The following is a 27014-nucleotide window of genomic DNA, read 5'->3' as shown; positions in this document are numbered from 1 at the left end:
CCCGCCCTGGGGGGCGTGGCCGGCCCGGAGGGTGCGCGCGGCCGCCCGGGGGTGCGCGCTGGGAACGCCGCCTGGGGGGCGCCGGCCGCCCCGGGGGGCGCCCGCCGGCCGGCCCTGGGGGCGGCCGCCCCCCGGCGGCCTCACCTGGTAGGTGTCCCACAGGCGCACGGTGCAGCGCAGGGGCAGCTCCCGCGTCAGCAGGTTGTTCATCCAGCGGAAGGTGAACTGCAGGTACCGCACCTCGTGCTGACCCAGGTGCCGGTGCACTTGCTCTGTGGAGACAAACAGGCCCCTCGGGTCAGCAGAGCCCCGCCCGGAAACCCCCTCCACGCGCCCGAGCGACCTCCCCCAGAGCCAGGACGGACAGGGCCGTGCTGCTCCGAGAGCGGCGCCCCCTCCCGGAGGAGCGCGGCGGAGGGCAGGCGCGGCGGAGGGCAGGTGCAGCGGGGACGTGACCCGACGGGTGCTGAGCGTTCGCCCCAACCCCGGGAGGGGGGCAGGGCCAGCCCGACCCGACGGGTGCGCGGGCAGGTCCGAGAGCACGGGGGACACGCGGGGACTCATGGCGGAGCTCAAACAGAGCTCCATGGCCCTGCAGAGCAAACAGTAGGTGGCGGGGGGGCAGGGCCAGGCCCCGGGGCACTCAGGACCCCCACCCCCGGGACAGTCGGGGCTCGCGGGGGTTTTAATAATCGGGGAGTCAGGGCCAACTCCCAGGTGATGTTTCAGGGGGTGCGGCACACTGGGCATTGGTTCATGTCCTCTCCTCCCCCAGCCAAGGAGCCATCGAAGGCCCCCCGGGGTTCCCCCACCGAGGACCTCAGTGCTCACAGAGCAGGACCCCGTCTGAGCCCAGCGACTGGCACGGAGCCAGGCCTGGTGTGTGGCGAGTGCCTGGCACGTTTGTGGATGGAGTGGAGCTGGGCTGGAGCTGGACGCGGCTCAGAGGCAGGGGCCGGGCGGTGCCCACGGATGAGCTGCCTGGGACCGCCGGCCAGGCCCCCCTGCCTGCGGGGCCACTGGCCTGGTCAGCTGAAGCAAAGGAGGCCATTTACCAGCGGGGAGGACAAACAACTCCAGGAAGCGCCTGGGAGGCATGTGACGCTTTTCTGACATAAACGGGCGAGCAGACAGGCTTGGAAGAGTAAACACATACTTCTGAAACATCTGCCACCGAAGGAGCCCGCCCCAACAGTCAAAACGGGCCCTTTCTCTCCTCAGCAGCTCCGCCTGAGTCCGACCCCCCCAGGCGCCAGGGAGGCCGCCCCGTCTCAGGCTCAGCCGGAGAAGCCCATCCTAGCCTGGGCGCCAGGACCGACAGCCCGCTGGGCAGCTTCTGCCCACAGCATGCTCGCCTGGGCCCGTGTGAGGGCAGGGAGGGGGCCCGGCCAGGGCACACGCAGCAGCACACACTCAGAACCGTCCCTCGCCGCGTCCTGAACGAGCCCCGTGATGCTGGTCAGGCCCACAGACCTGCCCGCTGTCTCCAGGTTCCAGCACCCTGGGCACAGCCAGGGCGTCTTCAGAACGAGGCCCATGGCGTCAACTCCACGAGGATGTGGGCAGAGGTTCCTCACGGATCAGCTTTTTCCAGGACGGAACGGGGGCCCCCACGACCCCAACACCTGTGACCCTGAAGCCACAGAGAAGGCAAGGCCAGCACCCTGCCCTCCGGGAGGTCAGAGGACAGAAAGAAAAACGCAGCTCTGAGCCCCAGGTCGTCTATTTTATCAGAAGGGGCCTGGGCTTTTCTGCCCGACGCAACTCCACATTCCCCAGAGGAATGAAGCGGGCAGCCCTGGGGCCACCGAGTCGGGACTCGAGCTTCAGCCTCGAAGCTCTGCAGGACCTCGGGGGGGTGGTGTCCTTGGTGAGCGCCTGCCCAGCAGTCCGCCCCCTGGCCCAGCCATCCCAGCTGACTCGGGACCAAAGGGGCAGCCGTGCCAGGACAGCAGCGGCCGCTCCGTGATCACGCAGACGTGGCCGCTCCTCACTGAAGACCTATTTTCTTTGAAAGCAATGATGAAGACGGATACAGTGGGCCCAGCACCGATCCCCCCCACCCCCCAAGCCCCCAACGCATACAGTGAACGTCCAGGGAGGCTGCCTCCTGCTCTGAACGTGCTGAAAAACGGACGCCTAACCTCGAGCCGTTACTTCCCATTTATACACATCGGGGCCCAGTGTATATGCTGGAGTCGTTTCTCGTGTTGTATAAGTAACTGTGAGCAGATGCTCTGTCACCAGTAAAGGTAATTTGGCTAGTGATAACTCTGTAACGAAATTTCCACGTCACTGGAAACAAGAAGGGCCGTGCAACGCGTGGGCAGGCAGGCATGATGACCGTCACTGCTCAGGCCCTCCCGCGGCGGGCCGGGCACTCACCGCCGCTGGGTCACAGGACGCAGGCTGGGAGGTCTGCCCAGACGGCACGTCTCCCTTGATAAAAACAAACCAGGCACACGCACTGCGTCCTGAGATTCACGCCAAGAGGGAACACGCCACGTGTCCCAGGGACTGGGCGCGCGTGAACGCACACGGTTCACGCGGGCCCAAATGCTGCTGAGACTCACCTTCCCAGAGAGCGGGCCTAACTGCTCACACGCAGAAACCCAACCAAGAAAACCGCTCACGGGGCTCCCCCCGCCCACCCGAAAGGCCGAGCGCAGGCAAACATCACGCTTCTGCTGGGCGAGAAGCTGCTGGGTAGGCTCTGATTTGGGGGCGGAGAGCAGATTTCAATTCTCTAATCAGCTAAAAAGAACAAAAACAAGAGCCGCTGGCCATGAACAGCCCCCCACCCTCCCCCCGTGAGGCTGCCGCTCCCGTCCTGACTTCCCAGGGATGCAGGTTCTTTACGGGGAGGGAGGTAAAGACACTCATCCTCTCCAGCCACTCGTAACCGCCAACAAAAATGGCTTCGGGGGGTCATCTCGAGACCCGCTTTGATGGCCTACACTCAGAACCAAGAGGAGTCTTTCTTCTTAAGGTCTAGGGGAATCGCTCTACTGCTCTATTTGGAAGTCTCCACTTAAAAGTTCATTAACTGGTCTCGGTTTGGCAATAAACCTGGAGCATCAGTCTTGGGTGGAGGGTCGCAAAGATGTCATCATTAAAGAGCAAAGAAGCTAAATCGCCGAGCTGGACCTCAGGCACTCACCTCTCATCACCCACCAGGGTGGTCATCATCGCTTCCCGAGTGAACACGCCCCCACCTGAGCAGCTGGAGGTGGTCCCAGCGTGGCCTGCGGAGCTGGGACCAAGGCCGGGGCGCGTCTCTACCACCAGGGCCCACTCGCCTCCAGCCCCAGAGGGGCAGCCCAGCCCCCTCCTTCCTGAGGCTGCCAAGTGGGCTGGATGGGCGGTGGCCAGGCCACCTGAGGGCCCCCCTCTAAACAGGGAGTCTTTTACAATCCGGTGTAAGTGCAGGCCTGGAAGGAAGAACTCCCAGAGCAACTGTTAACGTTCCATGTCCTCGCACAGGACAGAACGTCCTCGCCAGTCAAAGCCAAAGCGTGCCGTGGCTCTAGGCCTTAAAAGGCCCCTCGAGTCCTGCAGGGGAGTTGAGTGTGGTCCCACCTGCCGGCCGCCAGCCCCAAAGCCCTCCCGGGACCCAGCCAGCCCCAACACGGGAGGAGAGTTGGCTCCTGATTTTAGGAAAATAAATCCCTCTCTACCAGCTCAGGCGGGCCAAGCTTCAACTGGGAGGAAAACACAAGGGCTGGGGAGGCACGGAGGCCCAGAAAGGACGGAGGAGAGGGAGCAGAGACGGGGAAGGAGGGTCCCCAGCTGGCAGTCCAGCCCGGCTTGCCCCAACAAAACCCTGGCCGTGGAGACGGCGGGAGGGCCAGCAGGCCTGAGACCACAGAGGGAGCCTCTGGGACGGGGCTCCTGCAACAAAGGCAGGCAGGGGATGGGAGCGGGGGGCAGGGGGTGGAGGGCAGGGGGCAGGGATCAGAGGGCAGAGGGCAGAGGGCAGAGGGCGGGGGCGGGGGGCAGGGATAGGAGGGCAGGGGGCAGGGGTGGGGGGCAGGGATAGGAGGGCAGGGGGCGGGGGTGGGGGGCAGGGATAGGAGGGCGGGGGCGGGGGGCAGGGTTACGGGGATGCTGAGCCACTGACCCTTCGCAGCAGGCTGGCCCAGCCCTCCCCCACAGCGGAGCCCAAGCACTCAAGTGGGCATCGGCCCCTCCCTGAGTACCTGACACCACCGGGGGTGCTGGGAAGTGCCTCTGAGTGGTGGTCCCGGGGGTCAAGGCTCTCGCACAGGCAGCACCCGGCCTCCACAACAGCACAGGTCAGTGAGCGGGAGGAGCCAGCCAGTCCAGGAGGCCTCGGGCCCCAGTGTGGAAGGCCCCACTCAGCCAGTGGTGGGAGGGTGGGGGGGCAGGGGGTTCACACTGAGGCAGGACGCATCTCAGGGAGGGTCAGCCCTCACCGAGCAGCCAGGGGTGCCGCCGCCTGCCCTGTACGTGCAGCGCTGCCCCGTCCTCCACAGACGGCGCACTGGCTCAGATCGTGAGCTTCCCACCCGTCCGACCACCCATCCTGCGGCCTAATGGCAAGGGGGTGCGGAGGGGAGAGTCTCGGCACAATGAAAGCCTCCGAGGAAACCTGCATGGTGCCACGAACGTCCAGATACTGGAATAGCCAACATGGAACTGCTCTAACCCCCACGCCAATCGGGCTCCCTGTAAACAGGCAGCTTCATTTTCAAACTGAACAAAAGCAATGAGACCCCAGGTGCTGGGGGCGCCCTCCTGAGACGGAAGCGCAGCAAACACCCTACTGGCAATTCAGCGACCGGTACCGAGCTTGCGGGCATGCGGGCATGCTGGGCGCCGTGCTAGAGGCAGGGACGTGGGGATGCGGGCGCCTGCAGGAAGCCAGGAGAAGGGAAGTCTGCTCTGCCTCCAAGGAAGGCAAGCTCGACCTTATGTCCTCCTCCGTCCTCACGGGCAGCCCCGCAGGCGGGGCAGCAGAAGGCACAAATGCTGGCAGGGGCCCCGCGAGGAAGGTGGAGGCCTAGCGGTAGGCACCCCCACGGCACGGCCACAGGCCACCCCTCCCCAGGGAACCTGGGGCAGGGGCGGGGCACACACGACTCTGCGCCAGGACCCACGGGCCCCTGCGTGGCTGGGAGACGGCTGGGCGGGCTCTCTCGTGTTCAGTCCAGAGGTGGATGCCACACGGAGACCATCCTGTCCATGGGGGACAGAGAGCAAGCAGGGCTCCCATCGTGGAGAAGGTCACGCGCGGCTTGCCGGAGGTGCTGGGAAACACCAGCGCAACATGCGGAGAAAGACCTGAGGGCGGGGCCTCATACGCTGTAGGCACTGAATAGATGCTAGCTGCCATCACTACTATTATTATTGGCGGCAGCAGCAACCAAGTTCAGTCAGTGACGGAGGCTGAACTAGAACCTACGGGTTTATACACCGTTTTTTAGACAACAGGAAACCGCCTCTACTTCTTTTTTTCTTTTTTTGGACCGACTCAATGGGCAAGCTAGTGGGGGTGATGGAATTCCAGCTGAGCCATTTCAAATCCTGAAAGATGATGCTGTGAAAGTGCTGTACTCAATATGCCAGCAAATTTGGAAAACTCAGCAGTGGCCATAGGACTGGAAAAGGTCAGTTTTCATTCCAATCCCAAAGAAAGGCAATGCAAAAGAATGCTCAAACTACCGCACAATTGCACTCATCTCACATGCTAGTAAAGTAATGCTCAAAATTCTCCAAGCCAGGCTTCAGCAATACGTGAACCATGAACTTCCAGATGTTCAAGCTGGTTTTAGAAAAGGCAGAGGAACCAGAGATCAAATTGCCAACATCCGCTGGATCATGGAAAAAGCAAGAGAGTTCCAGAAAAACATCTATTTCTGCTTTATTGATTATGCCAAAGCCTTTGACTGTGTGGATCACAATAAACTGTGGAAAATTCTGAAAGAGATGGAAATACCAGACCACCTCACCTGCCTCTTGAGAAACCTATATGCAGCTCAGGAAGCAACAGTTAAAACTGGACATGGAACAACAGACTGGTTCCAAATAGGAAAAGGAGTACGTCAAGGCTGTATATTGTCACCCTGCTTATTTAACTTATATGCAGAGGACATCATGAGAAACGCTGGGCTGGAAGAAGCACAAGCTGGAATCAAGATTGCTGGGAGAAATATCAATAACCTCAGATATGCAGATGACACCACCCTTATGGCAGAAAGTGAAGAGGAGCTAAAAAGCCTCTTGATGAAAGTGAAAGTGGAGAGTGAAAAAGTTGGCTTAAAGCTCAACATTCAGAAAATGAAGATCATGGCATCTGGTCCCATAACTTCATGGGAAATAGATGGGGAAACAGTGGAAATAGTGTCAGACTTTATTTTGGGGGGGGGGGCTCCAAAATCACTGCAGATGGTGACTGCAGCCATGAAATTTAAAAATGCTTACTTCTTGGAAGAAAAGTTATAACCAACCTCGATAGCAACTTTGCCAACTAAGGTCTGTCTAGTCAAGGCTATGGTTTTTTCTGTGGTCATGTATGGATGTGAGAGTTGGACTGTGAAGAAGGCTGAGCGCCGAAGAACTGATGCTTTTGAACTGTGGTGTTGGAGAAGACTCTTGAGAGTCCCTTGGACTGCAAGGAGATCCAACCAGTCCATTCTGAAGGAGATCAGCCCTGGGATTTCTTTGGAAGGAATGATGCTAAAGCTGAAGCTCCAGTACTTTGGCCACCTCATGCGAAGAGTTGACTCATTGGGAAAGACTCTGATGCTGGGAGGGATTGGGGGCAGGAGGAGAAGGGGACGACCGAGGATGAGATGGCTGGATGGCATCATGGACTCGATGGGCGTGAGTCTGAGTGATCTCCGGGAGTTGGTGACGGACAGGGAGGCCTGGCGTGCTGTGATTCATGGGGATGCAAAGAGTCAGACACGACTGAGCGACTGAACTGAACTGAACTGAATGGGCATGAGTTGAAGTCCGGGAGTTGGAGATGGACAGAGAGGCCTGGCGTGCTGCAGTCCGTGGGGTCCCAGAGTCAAGACATGACTGAGCGACTGAACTGAATTGAATAGATCCCTCTTCCCCAAAATGCAGCCACATAGCCATGTGGGTTTTCAGCTGAAGACATGTTAGGCAGACTGGACACCTCCTAGGAGAGTGAGAGCCCACGGCCACCTGCCGTCCGCTGGCCCCAGGCGGGCACAGCATGGAGCCGCTGGAACGATCAGGACGCTGGCCACGGGGACCACGCCCCAGCCTGGGACAGGGAGACGGCTGGGGAAGGGCGCAGGGAGGCACCGCCGCACCCACACGCCTTCCTGAGCCCATCCTCCGTGCCCATCGCTGCGTCCCCAGGGCCCACACCTCCGGTGAGACGTGGCCTCTGTCCCCTGGCTCAGCCAGGCCGGGGCCTACTGATGCCAGCAAGGGAGGGGAGCGTGTACTGCTCACTGCTGCTCACTGAACATTCCACAGGCTAGGGTCGGTCTGGCAACTGATTTATCCTCTGCTCTCTGAAGGCTCACCTTGTAGCAGTAATAAAAATATTTTCACTTGGGTGGTAATAAAGCTGAATCTAGTTTACTAGCTGTAACTGAATTCTATCTTGAAAGAATAAGTCAATTTTAACCTTACAATGTAGTCGAGACAGCTTTCAGAGAAATTTCATTAAAATCGCATTTAACCTAAATTTAAGAACACAGGGAAAGGGAAAATGCTCACGCAGATTAAGGCTTTAACACAGGAAGGTAGGACTATTCTCCATCGATGCATATGGGCATTGTTTTTCCCTAAGGGTGAAATGTAATTGCTAATAATAATGATGGGCAGCATCCCGCTTGGAGCCCGCGGTCCGCCAGGCAGTATCAGCCGCGCTAACAGGCGCGGACTGGATGGTTAAGGGTCAGAGGAGGAATGGACATGGGGCTGGACTGAGGCGCCTGCCAAGGGAGGCCTCCTGCCAGGTCCCGCACGCTGGGCTGAGCAGATTCCCCAGACTAAGCCCCAGTCGAGGAGGGCTAGCCCGCCCGCCGTTACCTGCCCACTCTGCAGCTGGTAAGGTTAACGTAACACGGGCACAGGGCTGGCTGAGCTCACGATGTGCCAGGGGCTGTTCTAAGCATCTCATCTGCACTGACCCTTCCAAGGGGACTATACTCACCACTCAAACCCACCGCCAGGCAGCAGAGCAGGAATCTGAACACTCTGGGTCCCACCCTGCGCTAAGAGGTGGTCCAGGACAAGCCAGAGGCCTTCAGCAAGAAGGATTTCCGAGGAGCCCAAGGCAGGCCCCATGTCCATTCCTCCTCTGACCCTTAACCAGCCCGCCGTGTCCACTCATGGGGCAGCAGCCCCGGCAGCAGGACAGAAGTTCAGCACCTCCTTTCCGGCTTCCCCCACAGTGTGAGGTCGACCTGTCCCTCGGGTGCCCACCAGCTCACACGCCCCCAGCTTGTTAGTGCCCCAGCTCTTTAGTTCCCAGGACAACAGCCCCAAGGAAAGGGCTTCCGGGGCCTTCCAGGAAGGATAGGTGTCTGCTCCTGCGGGGCACAGGGGCATCCGGGCAGTGGGCGGCCCACCACATGCAGGCCTGCACACCTGCCCCCACCTCAGCCAGCCACGGCCTCTGCTTCCTGCAGCTTCGGAGCAGGTGAGCACACTGAGAGCGTCCGAAGTGCAGGCAGACGGGCGGCCCTTCTGCAGACCAGCCCTGCACACAGGGCACAAGCTGTGGAGCCAGGGAGGGGGAAAAGGGGCCCACGCCAGCCCAGGTCCCCGGCCCCACCCCCAAGCAGCTCTGGGTTCCGCAGGTGCCCAATAATGCACCAAACATACCAAAAATGGTTGCAGCCATGAAATTAAGAGACACTTACTCCTTGGAAGAAAAGTTATAACCAACCTAGATAGCATATTCAAAAGCAGAGACATTACTTTGCCGACTAAGGTCCGTCTAGGCAAGGCTATGGTTTTTCCTATGGTCATGTATGGATGTGAGAGTTGGACTGTGAAGAAGGCTGAGCGCCGAAGAATTGATGCTTTTGAACTGTGGTGTTGGAGAAGACTCTTGAGAGTCCCTTGGACTGCAAGGAGATCCAATCAGTCCATTCTGAAGGAGATCAGCCCTGGGATTTCTTTGGAAAGAATGATGCTAAAGCTGAAGCTCCAGTACTTTGGCCACCTCATGCGAAGAGTTGACTCATTGGAGAAGACTCTGATGCTGGGAGGGATTGGGGGCAGGAGGAGAAGGGGACGACCCAGGATGAGATGGCTGGATGGCATCATGGACTCGATGAACGTACGTCTGAGTGAACTCCGGGAGTTGGTGATGGACAGGGAGGCCTGGCGTGCTGCGATTCATGGGGTCGCAAAGAGTCAGACACGACTGAGCGACTGAGCTGAACTGACTGACCTGAAATTCAAATTGAAGTGAGTGTTCTCTTTATGCTAAGTCTGACAGTGCTAAGCCTAGGTAGGATTCCTTCCCGGTTTTTCCTACAGGAAGAGAAAGCAGAGCTTGGAGGGCGGTCCCAGCCTCCCCAGATAGCCTCAGGATGGTTTAGAGTGCCGACAGAACTCCTTCTGGGCCACAGTCACAGGCCACCCGGTCCAGACTGGTCCACTAATGACAAGGTCTGTCCTTTTCCCCCTGGCCCACTGGGGCCTCAGCTTTATGGTTCCTCCAGAGCTGAGGGCAGAGCCCCAAAGACCATGGCCTGCAAAGGAGTCCCAGGTCTTTGGGGATGGGAGTGCCTGCCTCCTCCCATCCCCTCCCGAGGCTCCAGGACAGACACTGTGCCCGTGGCCTCCCCAACCAGGAACCACCCACGGGTGCCCCTCTCTGTGCCCATTTCATTCCCCACGGGACAACTCGCTCATCTGTGAAGCAATTCTTTAAGATCTGATTTTCAGTCTTCCGAAAAGAAACCCAGCATGGACATAGCCAGATTTACACGTCTGCTAAGGCTATCTTCAGATATTTCTTTTTAATACTGAAATAGGATCTCATGGTTTTTTCATCAAAAGATATGGCGAAAGCTCCACTTACATTATTTTGTGTCACAAAAGATGCGTGCGCTCAGAATACAAAGTGGGGGCTGCCCCACGGGGGGCCCTGGCCCCAGGACCCAGCCACGAGGCTCTGACTGCAACCTCTCCACAAGCAAGGCCAGGGGCCAAACCTGGGGCCCCTAGGGACCAGCAACCTCGAAGGTTAACATTGGGTGTGAGAGACATAATAATAAATGGGCAAGGTGTGCCACTCAGATACACCCCCAACTATGGAAATTCACGTTCAGGGTGTGTCAACACGCCAGGTGCAACGTGGAGTTAAAATTCAGCTCTAGAGCTTTGTACGTTAAAATCCTATAAGCCCGCTGGCGTGTTAACGTATGTTTACTATTGAAGCAGTAAATTACCAAATGATTGGTGTGAACTGTTAATTTTACGCACAAGCATCACTCCCTAAGTAGGGAGCAGACTGACGTTAGCAGAGATGCTGAGGGCACACACGCCCGCCTCTGCCCCACTCTCTCCACTGCGCCCTTCCCCTGGCAACAAACCCCACCTGGCCCGGGCATTTGGGCACATCCCTGTCCTCCCGACTTTCCACCTTCGCTGCAGCCCGTGACTCGGTTTGGCCGATGAAATGCAGTTGAGCGCTGGGGACCACTTTCTTTTGAAGCATTAGGAGTCCATGAACAAGCCCCCAAGTTTTTCCTTCCATCACAGGAATCAGGCCAGCAAACTCCTGAAGGCAGCTCCTCTACCAGCCTGAGCTCCCAGGAGAGGAGGGCATGGACCAGAACCGTGGCCAGGCCTCAGATGACTTGCCCTGTGGGTGGGGAGCTCACAGGGAGATGTACAGGCTGTCTGTGGGGGTCAGACGCACTTCCCTGGTAGCTCAGCTGGTAAAGAGTCTGCCTGCAATGCGGGAGACCCTGGGCCGATTCTTGGGTTGGGAAGATCCCCTAGAGAAGGGATAGGCTACCTACTACTCCAGTACTCATGGGCTTCCCTGGTGGCTCAGACAGTAATGAATCCACCCGCAATGCGAGAGACCCAGGTTCAATCCCTAGGTTGAGAAGGGCATGGCAATCCACTCCAGCGTTCTTGCCTGGAGATTCCCATGGACAGAGGAGCCTGGTGGGCTACAGTCCATGGGGTCGCAGAGTCGGACATGACTGGGCACACACACAGATGTGGGGGGTCAAGGTCAGGGTCAGGTCTGTTCAGCCAGCAACAGGGGTATCTGGCATCCCACCCAATGCAGACTTTTACTCTAAGCTGCCCACACTCCCACTCTTTTTCCCACAGACGTTTTGCACTGACCACCTGACTCACCCCAGACTGGATGGGGTGCTGACCTGCTGCCTTCCGAGGTCTGAAGACCACAGTGATTGTGTCCCTGGTTGAGCTGCGAAGGGAGGTCTCTGTGCTTGGTTTGCGGTCCTTCCTGATTATAGCTTCTTAGAAACAGTGAGAAAAAACAATTCAGCTTTAGGTGGCCTCTTGGACTTTCAAATTCATTCTTGGATATGAATATTTTTTTGCTGGACGTAGACCTACCCACTCCAGTATTCTTGTCTAGAGAATTCCATGGGCAGAGCGGTCTGGTGGGCTACAGCCCACGGGGTCGCAAAGAGTCGGACACGACCGAGCGACTAACCCTTTCACTGTTCAGACTCTAGGGTGACAGCTATATCCTTCCAGTGCATGGATGATATCTGCTTGTACTTCTGTTGAGAAGCCAGTTCTCATACAGCCATTCTTGGGAAATAACCCTTTACGCTAGCTGCTTTAAGAATCAGTCTTCGAATAAATTTTACTATTGTGTGTTTGTGTAGTTTTCTCTTTATTCTCCTGGAGATTCAGTGGGCTCTTCAGTCTGTGAATCGGCTTATTTCAGTAGTTCGGGAAAATACATCATTATCTCCTCAAATTCTGACTCTCTCTCTCTCCTCTCTATGATTCTAAGTAAATAAATATGAGGCTCTCTAGCCATACCCTTGATAGCTTTTACTTTCTATATCATCCCTATTCTTATCGCTCCATGCTTTATTTTGGCGATTTTCTTCCCACGCGTCTTCCCCGTCACTAACTTTCTCTATAGCCATGTCTAATTTGTTAAATCTGTCCCCTGACTTTTTCATTTGGTTATCATATTTTCTACCTCTCATGTAAAATTACATAGTTTCTCACTAGCTGGGCAAATATTTTCAAGACTCTCTATTTTATATTTCTTCATACACAGTAAAGAGAACAGTTTCATGGCCTATGCCTAAGAATTACAGAGACTTGCCATCTTGTGGGCCTTGTCATCTGTTGCTTCGCTTTCTTCACGTGAAGAGGTCTAGAACATATTCTTAGCTTTGACTACATGTAGATCATTTTACATGGAAAAAAAAAGAGAGACAAAGCTAGAGCTCTCTGGTTTAGCATCCTCACAGAAGGGGGCCAGGAAATTTTTGTCTCCTTGTTAGCAGCTCAGTGCTTTTAAGAACTCTTGTTTTCTTCTCACCTTCTTTCTTTGCTTTTTCCTCTTTCCTTCTACCTCCCACCCAATTTGTTTGTTGGCTTCAAAAAATAATCTTACCCATTGTTTCGGTCTCCTGGGTGAGAAATCTGGTTGGAGTTACCGAGAAGGCAATGGCACCCCACTCCAGTACTCTTGCCTGGAGAATCCCATGGACGGGGGAGCCTGGTGGACTGCTGTCTATGGGGTCGCACAGCGTCGGACACGACTTGAAGCGACTTAGCAGCAGCAGCAGCACATTATCACTAGAGGTGGAAGGCCCCCTGCCCTCACCTTCTACGTCCCCAGTCAAGCGGCTCAAGGCTCCATCCCTCATCCTGTGGGAAGTTCTAAAACTCCCGCTCAGAGATCACAAGTGACTCCCCTGGCGCTTCTCAGCAGCCAGCCGCCCTCTCTTGAGCCGATTACCACCCCCAGGGCAGTCTCTCAGGCCACTGCCCCTCACCCTTCCACCTGGCCTCCTTACAGACAAAACCCCCTCTCTTCAGTCAGGCCAGCTTTCTGTCTATGGAGCAGACTGCTTCTAAAGATCTGGGGGTAACAGAGAGTAGGGTAAAGTGAGACTCAAAACAGAAAACTGCTTGGGAGTGCTTTCCAGAAACTCTTTAGCCAGTCGTCACAGCAAGAAAATGAGACAGTGACCCTGAGCTCCCGGCCCCTTCTGCAGCCCCCCTGCCATCCACGCTGCCCCCGCACAGTCCCGGCCCCCGAGCCATCCTTCAGGGGGACAATGAGCAAAGGGGCCGGGACGCCGCTCCCAGGGGCTGCTGCTGAGAAAAAACCAAACTCTCCCAGGAGGACAGTGAGCGAAGGGGGCCCAGGACGCCTCTCCCAGGCACTGCTGCTGAGAAAAAGCCAAACCCTCCCAGTTCAGACACTTTCTGCCTCAAAGGCCCAGCAACTCTTCTTCTGAGGCCGTCACAGAGGTTCTTTCAGGTCTGGCTGGAAGAACAGTCACAGACAGGTTACCCAGCTTAACCTGCTACCAAACAGAGCCTCCTCTGTTGTGAAGCACGGATCATTTAAACAGAACCACCGCAGGGTGAAAACGCCCTGCTCAGAAGCCGCGGGAAAATAAGAATGGGGTTCACTGAAAAGCCCAGGCCTGGCGGGGGCTCCTTCGGTTGCTGTGGGTGCTCTTTTAAACAATCACCCAGCGAATCTCTGATGTGCTGCTTCTGAACCACAGCACCAGAGAAAATCGATTCAAGTACTTCCCAAACTGCGGCCCTGGAACAAATGAGCGCTAACCACACGTTTCTAACCTCCACAGAAATGCAAAATCCACCTTCTCGGAGAAACAGGAGAGGAGCCACTGAGTGTAATTCAAGGCTCCTGCAAGTCGTACTTCAAAGACCCAAATGAGGCTGGGGGGTGGGGAGGTGGGGGGAGGTGTGTGGGGGGAGGTGTGTGCGGGGAGGTGGGGGCAGGTGTGGAGCTGCTGGCAGGGAAAAAAACCCAACAGCATCCAACAAAGATGTCCCCGCGAAGTTAGGAACAAACGTACATAAATGCAGCTACATAAGCAAAAAAACTGTGCTGTGAATAGGTGGCTGCCAAGCAGCTAAATATATTGAATCAGATAAAGTATTATTGGAAGAACCGTGCAGAACTTCATAATATGGAAATTAGGTAATAACCATTAGACACAGCTGAAAATCAGATTCAATCAAGGGACAGAGTGGAGCTGATAATTTGTATGACTTCGTTTTAGAAAGTCATTCGATCGTTTCCCAAAAGGAGCCTTTGTTGGGAAGATGGGGACAGATACGCTGTCTACTGCTGAGGGTACAACAAGGGCAAAGGGGATGTCCACACCCTTGGAAGGCGGCCCTGGAATGCAGGTGGCTTGTCTCTGCTTTGAGCAGAGTGCGACATCTCTGCAGATCTGGTGAAGTCACCCGTCGAGGTCATGTAGGGCTCGGGGTGACAGAGCCTGCCCCCCACCAGCACAGCGCTGCTAACCGCCTGGTGTCACAGGCCCACGCCCAGTTCTGCGTGGTATCACTCTGTTAACGCTCTGCTCATTAATTTAACAGACGCTCAGGAGGGTTTGCTTGGAACGGGCCGGCATCATCTTTCAACGTTCACTTAATTAAACCCTGCTACTGCAATGTGACAGTCAGCACATCACAGGGGGAATTATTTTAAGGACGAAGGTAGAATGTATTTCAAAGCCCCCACTTACATATGAAAGCGTAATCGAAAGCGGCTGGCACACACTATGATTTTTCTGTAATATTAAAGATGTTATTTTTCCGACTCGGTAATTAATTGGATTCAGTGGAGAAATTACGCCCGCATCCTTGATAGCAAAATGACGTGCAGAGGCAGGAACGCTGGGCCAGAGGCCGGCCATAAACAACCAGGCTGCAGCCGGATGATGACAACCGCCAGCCTTAATAAGAGTGAGGGCTGCCTGCTTCGAGGACACACTCATTACTTCCTGCGAAGGGACGGCGCTAAACTCTGATTATATCGCCTTCATAAAAGGAACGGGAGTGGCTCCAGCCCCAGCAACGCCCGAGTGGCCCCGGGAGAAGGTGCAGCAGGGGTGGGGGTCCCAGGATAACTGGGTGAGCCTTCCACCCCCTCCTCCCCCGCCCCCTGGAAAGAGGGGCACCCCGAACACGGGCTCACCGTCAATGCGGCTCACGAGCTCTTCCAGCATCTTCACTTTCATCTGAATCCCAGGTTGGGCGAATGTATAGTTGTCCTGAGGGGAAAATAACAGGGAATACCATAGGCGTGGAGGATAAAACCAGCTCTCCAAAGGGGAACAGGCAGTGGGGACGAAGGTGGACGGTTTGACAAGAGGACGAATTCACAAGATAAGCAGCACACGAGAAGAGGCCGCGTCACACCCCCCGCGTGCAGGTGAGCCTTGAAGGTGAGCTAGGAGGTTCCGAAGTCACCCCCTCTGGGGAGTGTTTACGGGGCATTTCTATGCCTAAAGGCAGAGATTTACATTTAAATGGAGTCCTCTGGAAGTTGCTCTGGCCAGCAGAAGGGCAGAGTGCGCTCAGCACCGCAGGGGAGCTGATGGAAACCCAGGACCTGCCCGGCGCTAGCTACCGGCGTCAGGCCTGCCATCGGAGGGCTGAGGACACGGTCACGGTGTGAGCACGGAGAGAACAGGGGGCTTCAGTCTCAGGCACTCAGGTGAAAAAGTCCATAAACTAAGACAGGAAAACCAGCGCGGCCAGTGGGCAGCGGGGGAGGGGCTCCAGTCCGGCCGACCTGGAATGAGAGCCTTAGATGCTGTGTGACGTTAGCGAGGAGCAGCACGTCTCCGGCTGCAGCTGCACCATCTGTAGCGGGAGAATGACAACGCTGCCTGTGGGGCTGCTCTGAGGCTTCACGGAGGCACCGTCACTGGCGGGTGCCAGGGCTTCGGGAACAGGAGGCCCGGCGCCACCACTGCCACAACCGGAGAGCACATGGCGGCGGGAAGCCAGGTGGCACGTCGCACGTCCTGCCCCAGGGCGCCCCGCAGGCCAGCCCTTAGGAGCCTCAGCCCGCGCGCACAGGGACCGTTCTCAGGACGAGGCTTTCGGCTGCACTCCTGCAGTGACAGACTCGCATTCAGTGGCTGCGGGAGGCGGGGTAGTGACCCCACAGAGTACCCAGGGCCTGATTCCCAGCAAGGTGGGGTGGGGGTGAAGGTTGCTAACCAACCAACTGGAACAGGGAAAGTACCCAGAGTCACCCAGGTGGGCCCGGTGTGGCCGCGCCCTCGGACGTGGCGGCAGGAGAGTCAACATCAGGGAAGTGAGGACACCGGCCCCCACTTGGAGGACAGACGTAGGGGCCAGCAGACCAGCAAAGCAGGCTGGACAGAGGCCAGGGAGCAGCTCGTCCCTGGAGGCCCAGGAAGGACATGGCCTGGCCCACACCTTGATCCACACCTTGACCCTGCCCCGGCCCCAGACCCCAACCCCTGTCTGCATTCTGACCTCCAGGACTTGCTGGATGCTGTTAAAGCACTAAATGGCGTCCGACTCTTTGTGACCCCATGGACTGCAGCACACCAGGCTCTTCCATCTTTCACCATCACCCAGAGTTTGCTCAAACTCATGTCCATTGAGTCAGTCATGCCATCCAACCGTCTCATCCTCTGTTGCCCCTTCTCCTCCTGCCCACAATCTTTCCCAGCATCAGGGTCTTTTCCAATGAGTCAGAGAAGGAAATGGCAACCCACTCCAGTACTCTTGCCTGGAAAACCCCATGGATGGAGGAGCCCGGTAGGCTGCAGTCCATGGGGTCTTGAAGAGTCGGACATGACTGAGCGACTTCACTTTCACTTTTCACTTTCCTGCATTGGAGAAGGAAATGGCAACCCACTCCAGTGTTCTTGCCTGGAGATCCCAGGGACGGTGGAGCCTGGTGGGCTGCCGTCTATGGGATCGCACAGAGTCGGACACGACTGAAGCGACTTAGCAGCAGCTCTTCGTATTATGTGGCCGAAGCATTGGAGCTTCAGCTTCAGCATCAGTCCTTCCAGTGAACACCCAGGACTGATTTCCTTTAGGATGGACTGGTTGGATCTCCTTGTAGTCCAAGGCACTCTCAAGAGTCTTCTCCAGCAGCACAGTTCAAAAGCACCAGCTCTTCGGCGCTCAGCCTTCTTCACGGTCCAACTCTCAGGTCCATACATGACTCCTGTACATGACCTCCACGACTGTGAAATGACAAACCCATGTGGTTGCAAGTCACAAGGCGCTGTGCCTGCGGGTCCTTGAATATGAGTGAGTCCTGTTGGTTCAGGGGGTCGTGCGCTGGGCTGGTCCTGGGAGAGAACGGCTTGTCCTCGGGGAGACACGGGTGGAAGGGGATGGGGACATGGGCACAGCAGCCCTGCACCACCTGGCCCAGGATCTGTGGTGGGTGTGGGGGGCGGGGAGGGCTCCCAGAGACACAGCCAGGAGAGGATGGCCTTCACGCCCGCAGTGATGTCTGAGGCTGAGCAGTCAGACGTGGCGCTCGGGCTCCTGCACCGCCAGCACTCTCTGGGCTTAATGTGCGTGTGCACACAAGCACGTGCACACACACACAGAGGCACACACACAAGCATGTGTACACACACGGACACACACACACGTGCACACAGACAAGGATGAGTACACACACACTCCTCCACAGGTGCATACAGCAGCATATGTAAACACATGAGCACACACGCTCATACACATGCACACACACACAAGTATGTGTACACACAAGCACACACTCATACACGTGCACACATGCACACTCATACACACATGCAGACACACAAGCATGAGTACACACACGGGCACGTGCGCGCGCGCACACACACACGCACGCACGCACGCACACACACACACACACACACACACACACACACACACACACACACACACACACCCTTCCTGAAGAGAGCAGGAGCCGCGGCTGCTACAAGACGAAACTAAAAACGCCTACAAGGCAACCACCATCTTTTCCGCACAGAAATGGAAAACGAGCGGACTCAGACCTAACTCCTGCTGTGGTTTCTCCCGCGTGGATTTCAAGTGACAGGCCCTGGATCCCAGGCTGTCACATCTCCACGAGGTCCCGCATGTGCTCTGTTCGGCTCCGCGCAGGGGGATACACTCCCGGGGCGGCTGCCTCACGGGCCTGGAAGCATGTGCTTTGTAGATGGGGTGACAAGCTGGTGGGGTCTCGCTACAATGAAGTCTGGGGAAGGGAGGGCTGTCACAGACCGGCGCTGAGTGGACAGGAGCGCTGGGCCCTGAAAGGCCTGCACACGTCCCAGGGAGACCCCGGCCGTCCCCCCGGCAGAGACAGGCAGCAACACGCAGCCCGAGCTGTCTGTAGCTAAACATTCACAGGCAGAGGAATTCTGGTTTTGAACTTGAACTTGCCAGGGTTAGCCCTTAAAGACTTGATTTCTCTCCGGAACTTGGGTGACAGAGATTTACACTTGAATTCGGGACATGCTGCGTAGCTGGAAGCTTCCATGCTGTCGTCTCACCTCACGGCAGCATCTCCGATGAGCCAGGGGAAGCAGTCAGGCTGGACGTATTTAAGGATGAGAAATAACCTAAGAGCGGTTTTGCAGCCTCAGGCAGAGGCCTTGCAGATGACTGCATTACTGTTCAGGTCTGACGAGCTCCAAAGCCATCGGGACCAGGCTCGGACGGCCCCTCCCCGCGGACCCAGGAGAATACTCAAAGGAGCAGGGTTTCCACTGGGGGCTGGCCTGTCCCTAGGGGCGGTGGGCTCCAAGGGGGCACTATGTCCCTGGCTCAGTGGGAACCTAATGGTTATGCAGGCAGACAGTCAGCTGCAGGAGCTGGGGGCAGCAGCCCTCAAACCCTGGGCTGGGCTTCCAGGCGGAGGGAGTCCAGCCGGTGCCCCCGTCAGTTCTCTGTCCCCAGAAACACTGGCCCCAAGAAGGCGACTGACCACCCGCGACTCCAAGAGTCGAGACTGCCAGCACACCCAGCCCTCCGCCCAGCTCTCGGAACCGGCCGCTCCCCCAGGAAGGCTGCTCCCCTGCACGGCTCTGCCACACAGAGGGGGCCTGCCCGGGCCCAGGGCCAGCTCCGACATGGAGGGTTAGGCTGAATGACCCCCAGATTCAGTCCACCGGTTTATTTGGCTCTCACACTACGATAGGACTTCAAGCTTCTCATTTAGAAGAAATAAAAATTATTCTTTGGTCTCCATCTGCCACTATTTCGTTTTATTTCTCAATTTGTTCAAAACCCAGGGAGGGGAGATGAATTCTCTTGAAAATCCAAATAGTAAGAAAAGAATGACACCTGAGAGTCTTAAAAAAAAGAAAAAACCTGCATCGAGAAAAGGTCCCGAGAGGACGGACAGATGAGGCCTCGGTGTCTGGGCTCAGGCGGGTCGGGGGGGGGGGGGGGGTGGCGCGGGGGCAGAGAAGACCCGCCACAGGCCGGGCACAGGGGGTCAGCTGAGGGGTCGAAGCTGAGGACCGTGCCCCTCGGCAGCCAGGAAGCCTCTGAAGGACACACCAAGGACATTCCAGGGCCAGAGGCTGAGCCGGAGGGCGTGAGGTGCCGGCAGCAGCCTCCCAGGAGAGGCACCTGGCCCCGAGGCCGCCCAGCAGGCTCCTCCAGCCTCTGACGAGACTGACGGTCCTTCCGGATGAAGGGGGGCACCGCTCCCAGCATCCCATCTACACCCCCGCCCTCGCCCACACACATGCCCAGCACAGAACGTATCTGCTGAGAAACCACAAGTCTCTGCAGGCAAAATAGGAAGCAAGTGAGAATACTCTGTATTTATACGAATATTCACAGTAATAATATGGATAACACTCCATGAAAAGAAACAGGCACAGCTGCAAGCTGAGGTTCGATTCTGGGTCTTTAAAGAATGATAGAAAAATAGAGAGCACTTATTGCACGGAGGGAGGGAAGGAAGGAGGGTCTGAAGAAATGTAACAACCGTTTTTACAGAAGCTAAAGTCCGAATCAGCAGGGAAAAAGAAATCAAAGCACGCACACCGGGCTCGCCTCACACTTCGGCAGTAATCAACAGCACTTCCGTGCTCCTCAGAGGAAAGGCGGACCAAATCTTTCTGAAGGAGCGCCTCGGACAAGCGCAGAAGGTTCACTCGTGTTGGCTGAGGGGGAGGTCCCTGCACTCGGAGGACACAGACCCCTCACCTCTGGGACAAGGGGCTGTGCCAGACCAGAGACGTGGGCCCGCAGCACGTCCCAGAGCCCTTCCCGGCCAGTCTCTCTGCGGGAAAGCGCCTTCCGAGGCTGTAAGCAACCCTGCCCCTCTCATGCTCCCTGGACCTGCGTCCGAACACCTCACGACACCAGGCCCCGTTTCGGGGCCCCTGTGAGCCAGTGAGTGCCGTGAAGGCATCAACCCACACAAGACCGGCCCCGGGCGGACGGGCGCTCCTCCCCAGTGCAGTACATCCATCCGAGGGCCTCCTGCACGGTGCAGAGAAGTAGGCCAGAGGCTGCCGTCCTGAGACTGGCCCGTGTGCAAGGTCAGCGCTCCCCCGGTGGGGGCCTGGGACCAGGCTTTCAGGTGCCCCCACCTCTCCTGAACCAGTGAGAACGGCTTGCTGGCTGCCGCGGAGCACCGTGCCTTATGCTGAATGCCTGTTCTCCTGCTGGTCCGTGCCAGCAGAAGTGCCTATGGCAACAGCTCCCAGCACAGGCCTCAGGCTTGGCGCCGCTTGCTCGCCGTGTTTTGACTTTGGCTGTGCTGGGTTTGGCAGCGCACAGGCTTGGTTGCCCAGGCCATGTGAGGTCTTGCTTCCCAAACCGGGGATCGACCCGCATCCCCCGCCCTGGAGGGGAACCCCAGGGACGTCCCGGGTGTGGCATTTCTCACGAGCTCCTGGGAGACGGGGCCAGCTCGTGGCTCGGGAGTTAAGCGTCTCCGGTGACTCCACAGGGACAGGACTCCTGGCAGCTTGCGCCCGGGTCCCTCTGGGCCTTCTTCCTTGGCCTGTGCACCCCACACACGTGCACTGTCAGGAATCGCAGCTATTGTGCTGGAGTCCCAGAACCTGGGGGCAGTCCTGGGTCCCCAACACAGTCGGGCAGGAAAACAAACATGGGACTTGTGTTCAGAGATGACGGTCTGGTCGCCAAGCAAACGTTCATCATGCAGGCCACGCAGACACACATGGGGGCTCACCATGACAGGGGGAGCCCTGAGATCAGAGCACAGAACAGGTGCCTGACCCAAGAACACACTGAGAACGGGAGGCCTGGGCCGAGATGCAGAGAACAGGGGGCCCAGGCAGCCGTGGGCGGGCTGGGCTCACTCCAGGCAGGGAACGGGAGGCCTGGGCTGAGACCCAGAGAACAGGGGGCCCAGGCAGCCGTGGGCGGGCTGGGCTCACTCCAGGCAGGCAGCAAAGGCCAGTGTGGTGGGAGGGGCCCTGAGGAAGCCAGGCTTGACGGGAGCAGACTACCCCAAGGCGGGAAGGCCACGTGGGGAGGCAAGGATGAGACCCCAGCAAAGCTACAGGATGAAGCAAATGACACAGAAAGGGCAGCCACCGCAGTCAGGAGACGTGCGTCTGGAAAAGGTGACTCTGGCTGCCGAGGTGAGCCTAACAGAAGAGGCCAGAGAGGACGCGAGACGTCAGCCACCTGACCGAAGACCCTGCCCAGTGATGACAGAAGCGCCCTGCCGGAGACGCAGTCAACCCAGGCCGTCCAGACTGCGTCCCTTCAGCAAGCTGCACTGGCTGGTTTTGTGAACTTCAACGGAGGCCTTCTCACTCATTGCTATTAGCTTGTTCATTTCACAGGTCTGGCTGGCGCTGTGGGCAGCGGAAATCACGCTGAACCCTGAGCGTGTCGTCCATCACACCAGCTGTCCCTCCAAGCGGAGAGGCCGCGATTACACGCACACCCTCCACACCCCTTCACGGTCTCTGGGGAGAGGGGAGGAGGAGGACGAGGACAGAAGTCCACGGCATGCTGCTCGGGAGGAAAGACGGCGGAAGCCTGAGTTGCTCAGTCGTACCCGACTCTGTGACCCCATGGACTTTAGCCCACCAGGCTCCCTGTCCGTGGGATTTCCCAGGCAAGGATACTGGAGTGGGTTGCCATTCCCTTCTCCAGGGGATCTTCCCAACCCAGGGATCGAACTTGGCTCTCCTGCACTGGTAAAGAATCTGCCTGGATTCTTTACCAACTGAGCTACCTGGGAAGCCCTTCTCAAGTGGGAGGGCGCCACCAGCGAGCCTAATTTCTTTGATCTTTTATTTCCTCGTCTGTTACGTGGAGACGGGGAGCCTCCTTCACAAGGCACTGGGGGCGTACCTAAAAGAAGCTGGGCAGCGTCCACACCAAGTGTGAGCCCTTCTGCCCACCCGTCCCACAGGTTCCCTGGGGCCATCGGTCACGGGACGTGGTGCGGGCAGAAGGCTCCCCCTAGCCCTGGCAGAGTAGCTTGGTGCTCCCCCTGTAAACTGCTCAGAAAATGGGGACAAGCTGAACGCCTGCTTGGGGACGCAGGCCGGCCAGCAATGGTAGCTGGCAAAACAGTATTTGAAGGGAGTCCAGGTAAGTTATTGACCTGAGCTGTAAGGAGTATCCACCAGCAGGAGGGTGGGGAGAGGAGAGACTGCCAACAAGCTAGAGCGAAAACCAACGATAACAGGAAAGGCTCCCTGAGGGAAAGGGATCCTGGAACTGGGCGGTTCCAAGGAAATGACATTCCGGAAGAGGCAAAACCGTGGAGATGGTGAGCAGACCACTGGCTGTCACGGGTTCCGGGAGAGGAAGGGATGAACGTGGGGAGGGCAGGGGATTTTTGGAGCAGTGACCTACTCTGGGCGACGCCGTGACGGCGGATGTGCGGTGGTGGCGGTGCAGCCACCAAGTCGTGTCCGACTCTTTGCGACCCCAGGGACTGCAGCCGCCAGGCTCCTCGGTCTATGGGACTTTCCAGACAAGAACACTGGAGGGGGTCGCCATTCCCTTCTCCAGGGGATCTTCCCAGCCCTGCGACTGAACTCAGGTCTCCTGCACTGCAGGCGGTGTCCTGCATTATAGGCAGATTCTCTGTGGACTGAGCCAGTAGGGAAGCCCCATAAGTCCTTACACACTTGGCCAAATCCACAGAATGTGCAGCACAGAGAGGGAGCCCCAATATCAACCGTGGACTTTGGTTAATGGTAATATACCAACTGGAGAAGGCGATGGCGCCCCACTCCAGGACTCTCGCCTGGAAAATCCAATGGGCAGAGGGGCCTGGTAAGCTGCAGTCCATGGGGTCGTGAAGAGTTGGACACGACTGAGCAACTTCACTTTCACTTTTCACTTTCATGCATTGGAGAAGGAAATGGCAACCCACTCCAGTGTTCTTGCCTGGAGAATCCCAGGGACAGGGAGCCTGATGCGCTGCCGTCTACGGGGTCGCACAGAGTCAGACACGACTCAAGTGACTTAGCAGCAGCAGCAATATACCAATAACAGCTCATCAGTTAGAACAAACCCACCACACTAAAGCAAGTTGTTAATAACAGGAGCAAGTTTGTGTCTCTGTGGAGGTAACAACAGAGTATATCAAACTCTGTACTTTCTGCTCAGTATTTCTGAAAACAGTTCTACAATACAAACTCCATTAATTTAAAAAGTATGCAATGCATCCAAAAGAAAGTAGGAAAAAGGGAGGAAAGAAGGTGAAATGAATAGAAAATAAATAGCAAAACAGCAGCCTAAGCTGCTGCTAAGTCACTTCAGTCGTGTCCAACTCTGTGTGACCCCAGAGACAAGGCTCCCCCGTCCCTGGGATTCTCCAGGCAAGAACACTGGAGTGGGTTGCCATTTCCTTCTTCAATGCATGAAAGTGAAAAGTGAAAGTGAAGCCGCTCAGTCGTGTCCGACTCTTAGCGACCCCATGGACTGCAGCCTACCAGGCTCCTCCACCCACGGGATTTTCCAGGTAAGAGTACCGGAGTGGGGTGCCATCAGCCTAAACTCCAGCCATATAAATAATTCCATGAATGTCCATGAACTAAATACACACTAAAAGGATAGGAAAGCAAAATCCAACTATAAGCTATCCATAAGAAATGTACTTTAAATAAGATGATACAGATTAAAAGCAAAGAGATGGAAAAAGACAAACCCAGGGAATACTAATCCTAAGGAAGACAGGATCCATATTTTAATATCAGGTGAACTGGACCCAGGACAGAAGAAATACCAGAAAAAGAGGAATATTTCATAACAATAAAAACACAAACTCACCAAGAAAGCATAGTCATCCTACATATGCATTCTAAAAATGCTCTCATCACTTCCATTCAACATTGTACTTGAGGCCCTTGACAAAGGAATAAGGCAAGAAGAGAAAATAAAAGCCATACATATTAATAGAAAGAAGTAAAGTTCTGTTTATCTGCAGGTGACACCCTTGTGCCCTTAAAAAATCCTAAGGCATCCACCAAAAAGCTCCTGGAACTAATAAGTAAATTCAGCAAGATCACCAGAAGCAAGATGCAATATATCACATTTTCCAAGAGTGGCCACACAGTATCTCTCATCCCAAATGTTCTTCTATGATGCGACCAGGCCACGCCTGCATCAAGAGATGAAGCCTAATTTCCCTCCCTTTGAATCTGGGTGGGCTTGTGCAACGTACACCTTGCTTTCTGGAAGTCTTACCGGGTGTCTTGAACCATCACATCAGAAGTTCGACTTTCCCGAGGCCGCCGTGCCATGTGGACGTTAAGCCACACAGGGAGGCCACAAGCGGGCTGCTCAACTACAGTCTCAGTCCTGGGGTCACCAAGCCCGGGCAACACACACGTAGGAGAGTGAGACTGCAGCTGATTCCAGCCCCCAGGCAGCAACCTGTGCCAGCCTTCAAGGCATCCCACGCGGGTGCCAGGCACCGTGGTGCACAGACAGCAGCTCAAAGTACAACTGAAACCCTGACCCGCAGAGTCTGCAAGTGAGACGAAACACACGCGTTAGTCAGCAAGTTTTGGAGTAATCTGTTACACAATACGAACTGGACAACTGTCAGTTTTCAAAACTCAACTGTATTTGTATAAACCATCAATAAAAACTTAAGAAATTTACAAAGAAAGCTATACTATTTAAAGGACTATCAAAAATAAAAACCTATCTAGAAATAAGTTTAAGAAAAGATTAGAAAAACCTATACACTGAAAAGTATAAAATGTTTATGAGGGTAAGTTAAAAAACATTTAGATAAATTTTAAAATACGTCATGCTTATGGACTAGAATAAATCAACGTGGCTAATACTGTTACTTCTGGGAAAACTAACACATAGATTCAAAATATAATCCCATTCAAAAATCCCAGGCCCTAAGACTTTTTCCAAGGCTTTTTTGGTAGGAAATGGCTAATGACAAACTTTACATAAAAATTCAAAGAACTAAAAATAGTCAACACAATTTTTTTAAAAAAGAACACACAAGAGGACCTACCCTACCCAACTCCAGGGAAAGCTAGAGGTTAGGACAGTGTGCCCTAGCATTAACTCTCCGTTAACAGACAGCGCCGAAGAACTGATGCTTTGAACTGTGGTATTGGAGAAGACTCTTGAGAGTCCCTTGGACTGCAAGGAGATCCAACCAGTCCATTCTGAAGATCAGCCCTGGGATTTCTTTGGAAGGAATGATGCTAAAGCTGAAACTCCAGTACTTTGGCCACCTCATGGGTAGAGCTGACTCATTGGAAAAGAGTCTGATGCTGGGAGGGATTGGGGGCAGGAGGAGAAGGGGACGACCCAGGATGAGATGGCTGGATGGCATCACGGACTCGATGGATGTGAGTCTGAGTGAACTGCGGGAGATGGTGATGGACAGGGAGGCCTGGCGTGCTGCAGTCCATGGGGTCGCAAAGAGTTGGACATGACTGAGCAACTGAACTGAACTGAACCGAACAGATTAATGAAACATGACTGCATGTCCAAAAATAGACACTTAAACAGTGATTTTCAGAAAAGGTGCCAAAGCAGTGTATTCTGGAAACAAAACAAAACTGTTCTTAACAAACGGAGCTGCTATTAACTAGGAAACCTATATTTAAAAAACAGCCACGGTGCCTTCCTCACACCATACAGAAAAATTAAGTCAAGCTCGATGACAGACCTGGAAGTAAAAACTAAAATTACAGTTTCCAAAAAAATAGATAAAATTATAGTTTCCAGAAGAAAAACGTAGGAGAATACCCTGGCATGCTAGGGGTAGGAAAAGGATTTTTAGTTACGACACAGAAAATCATTATCACAAAAAATAATAATAATAAATCAGAAGTCATCAAAATTAAAATTCTGTGCTCAGCAGAAGACATTGTTAAAAAATACATTGACAAGCCACAAACTTGGGAAAAATATTCTCATACCCTCCCTCCATATATGGAAGCAGAGCCACTGCACAGTCGGGCCACTCAAGACGGCCCTTCTCTTGCTCTCTGTCCACCCCCTACCTGACCAGCGCCTGCTTCACCTACACCTGGCACTACTGACTGACCCTCCTTCCTCTGTACTTGCCCCAGCCTCCAGCTAGTGACTATTCTCATCAAGGGGCAGTGAGGGGCCTGCCCCTCAGCGGGTTTCCCGGGGAACTAGTGAGCCAGCCTGACTTTGCTGTTGTTCAGTCGCTAAATTGTGTCCAGCTCTTTGCAACCCCATGGACTGCAGCTCACCAGGCTCCTCTGTCCTCCACTCTCTCCCAGACTTTGCTCAAGTTTATGGCCATTGAGTTGGTGATGCCATCCAACCATCTCATCCTCTGCCGCCCTCTTCTCCTCCTGCCCTCCATCTTTCCCAGCATCAGGGTCTTTTCCAATGAGTGGTGTTGGAGAAGACTCTTGAGAGTCTCTTAGACAGCAAGGAGATCCAACCAGTCCATCCTAAAGAAAATCAGTCCTGAATATTCATTGGAAGGACTGATGCTGAAGCTGAAGCTCCAATACTTTGGCCACCTGATGCGAAGAGCTGACCCACTGGAAAAGACC

At 55.5% G+C, this 27014-nt stretch overlaps 1 protein-coding gene across 1 annotated transcript in view; it reads right to left on the bottom strand.

Annotated features, from left to right (window-relative positions):
* Window positions 1-27014, bottom strand: part of TBC1D22A (TBC1 domain family member 22A) — a 271283-nt gene that overhangs the window by 71014 nt on the left and 173255 nt on the right. The window contains exons 10-11 of the mRNA XM_018048921.1: window positions 15173-15248; window positions 145-272 (exon numbers count right to left, since the gene is read on the bottom strand). Of these exons, the coding sequence (XP_017904410.1) occupies window positions 145-272; window positions 15173-15248 (204 nt within the window). The remainder of the gene's footprint in view (window positions 1-144; window positions 273-15172; window positions 15249-27014) is intronic.

This window comes from Capra hircus, chromosome 5, assembly GCF_001704415.2.
Source record: "Capra hircus breed San Clemente chromosome 5, ASM170441v1, whole genome shotgun sequence".
Classification (NCBI taxonomy): domain Eukaryota; kingdom Metazoa; phylum Chordata; class Mammalia; order Artiodactyla; family Bovidae; genus Capra; species Capra hircus.
This window is presented reverse-complemented; position numbering and strand designations above follow the sequence as displayed.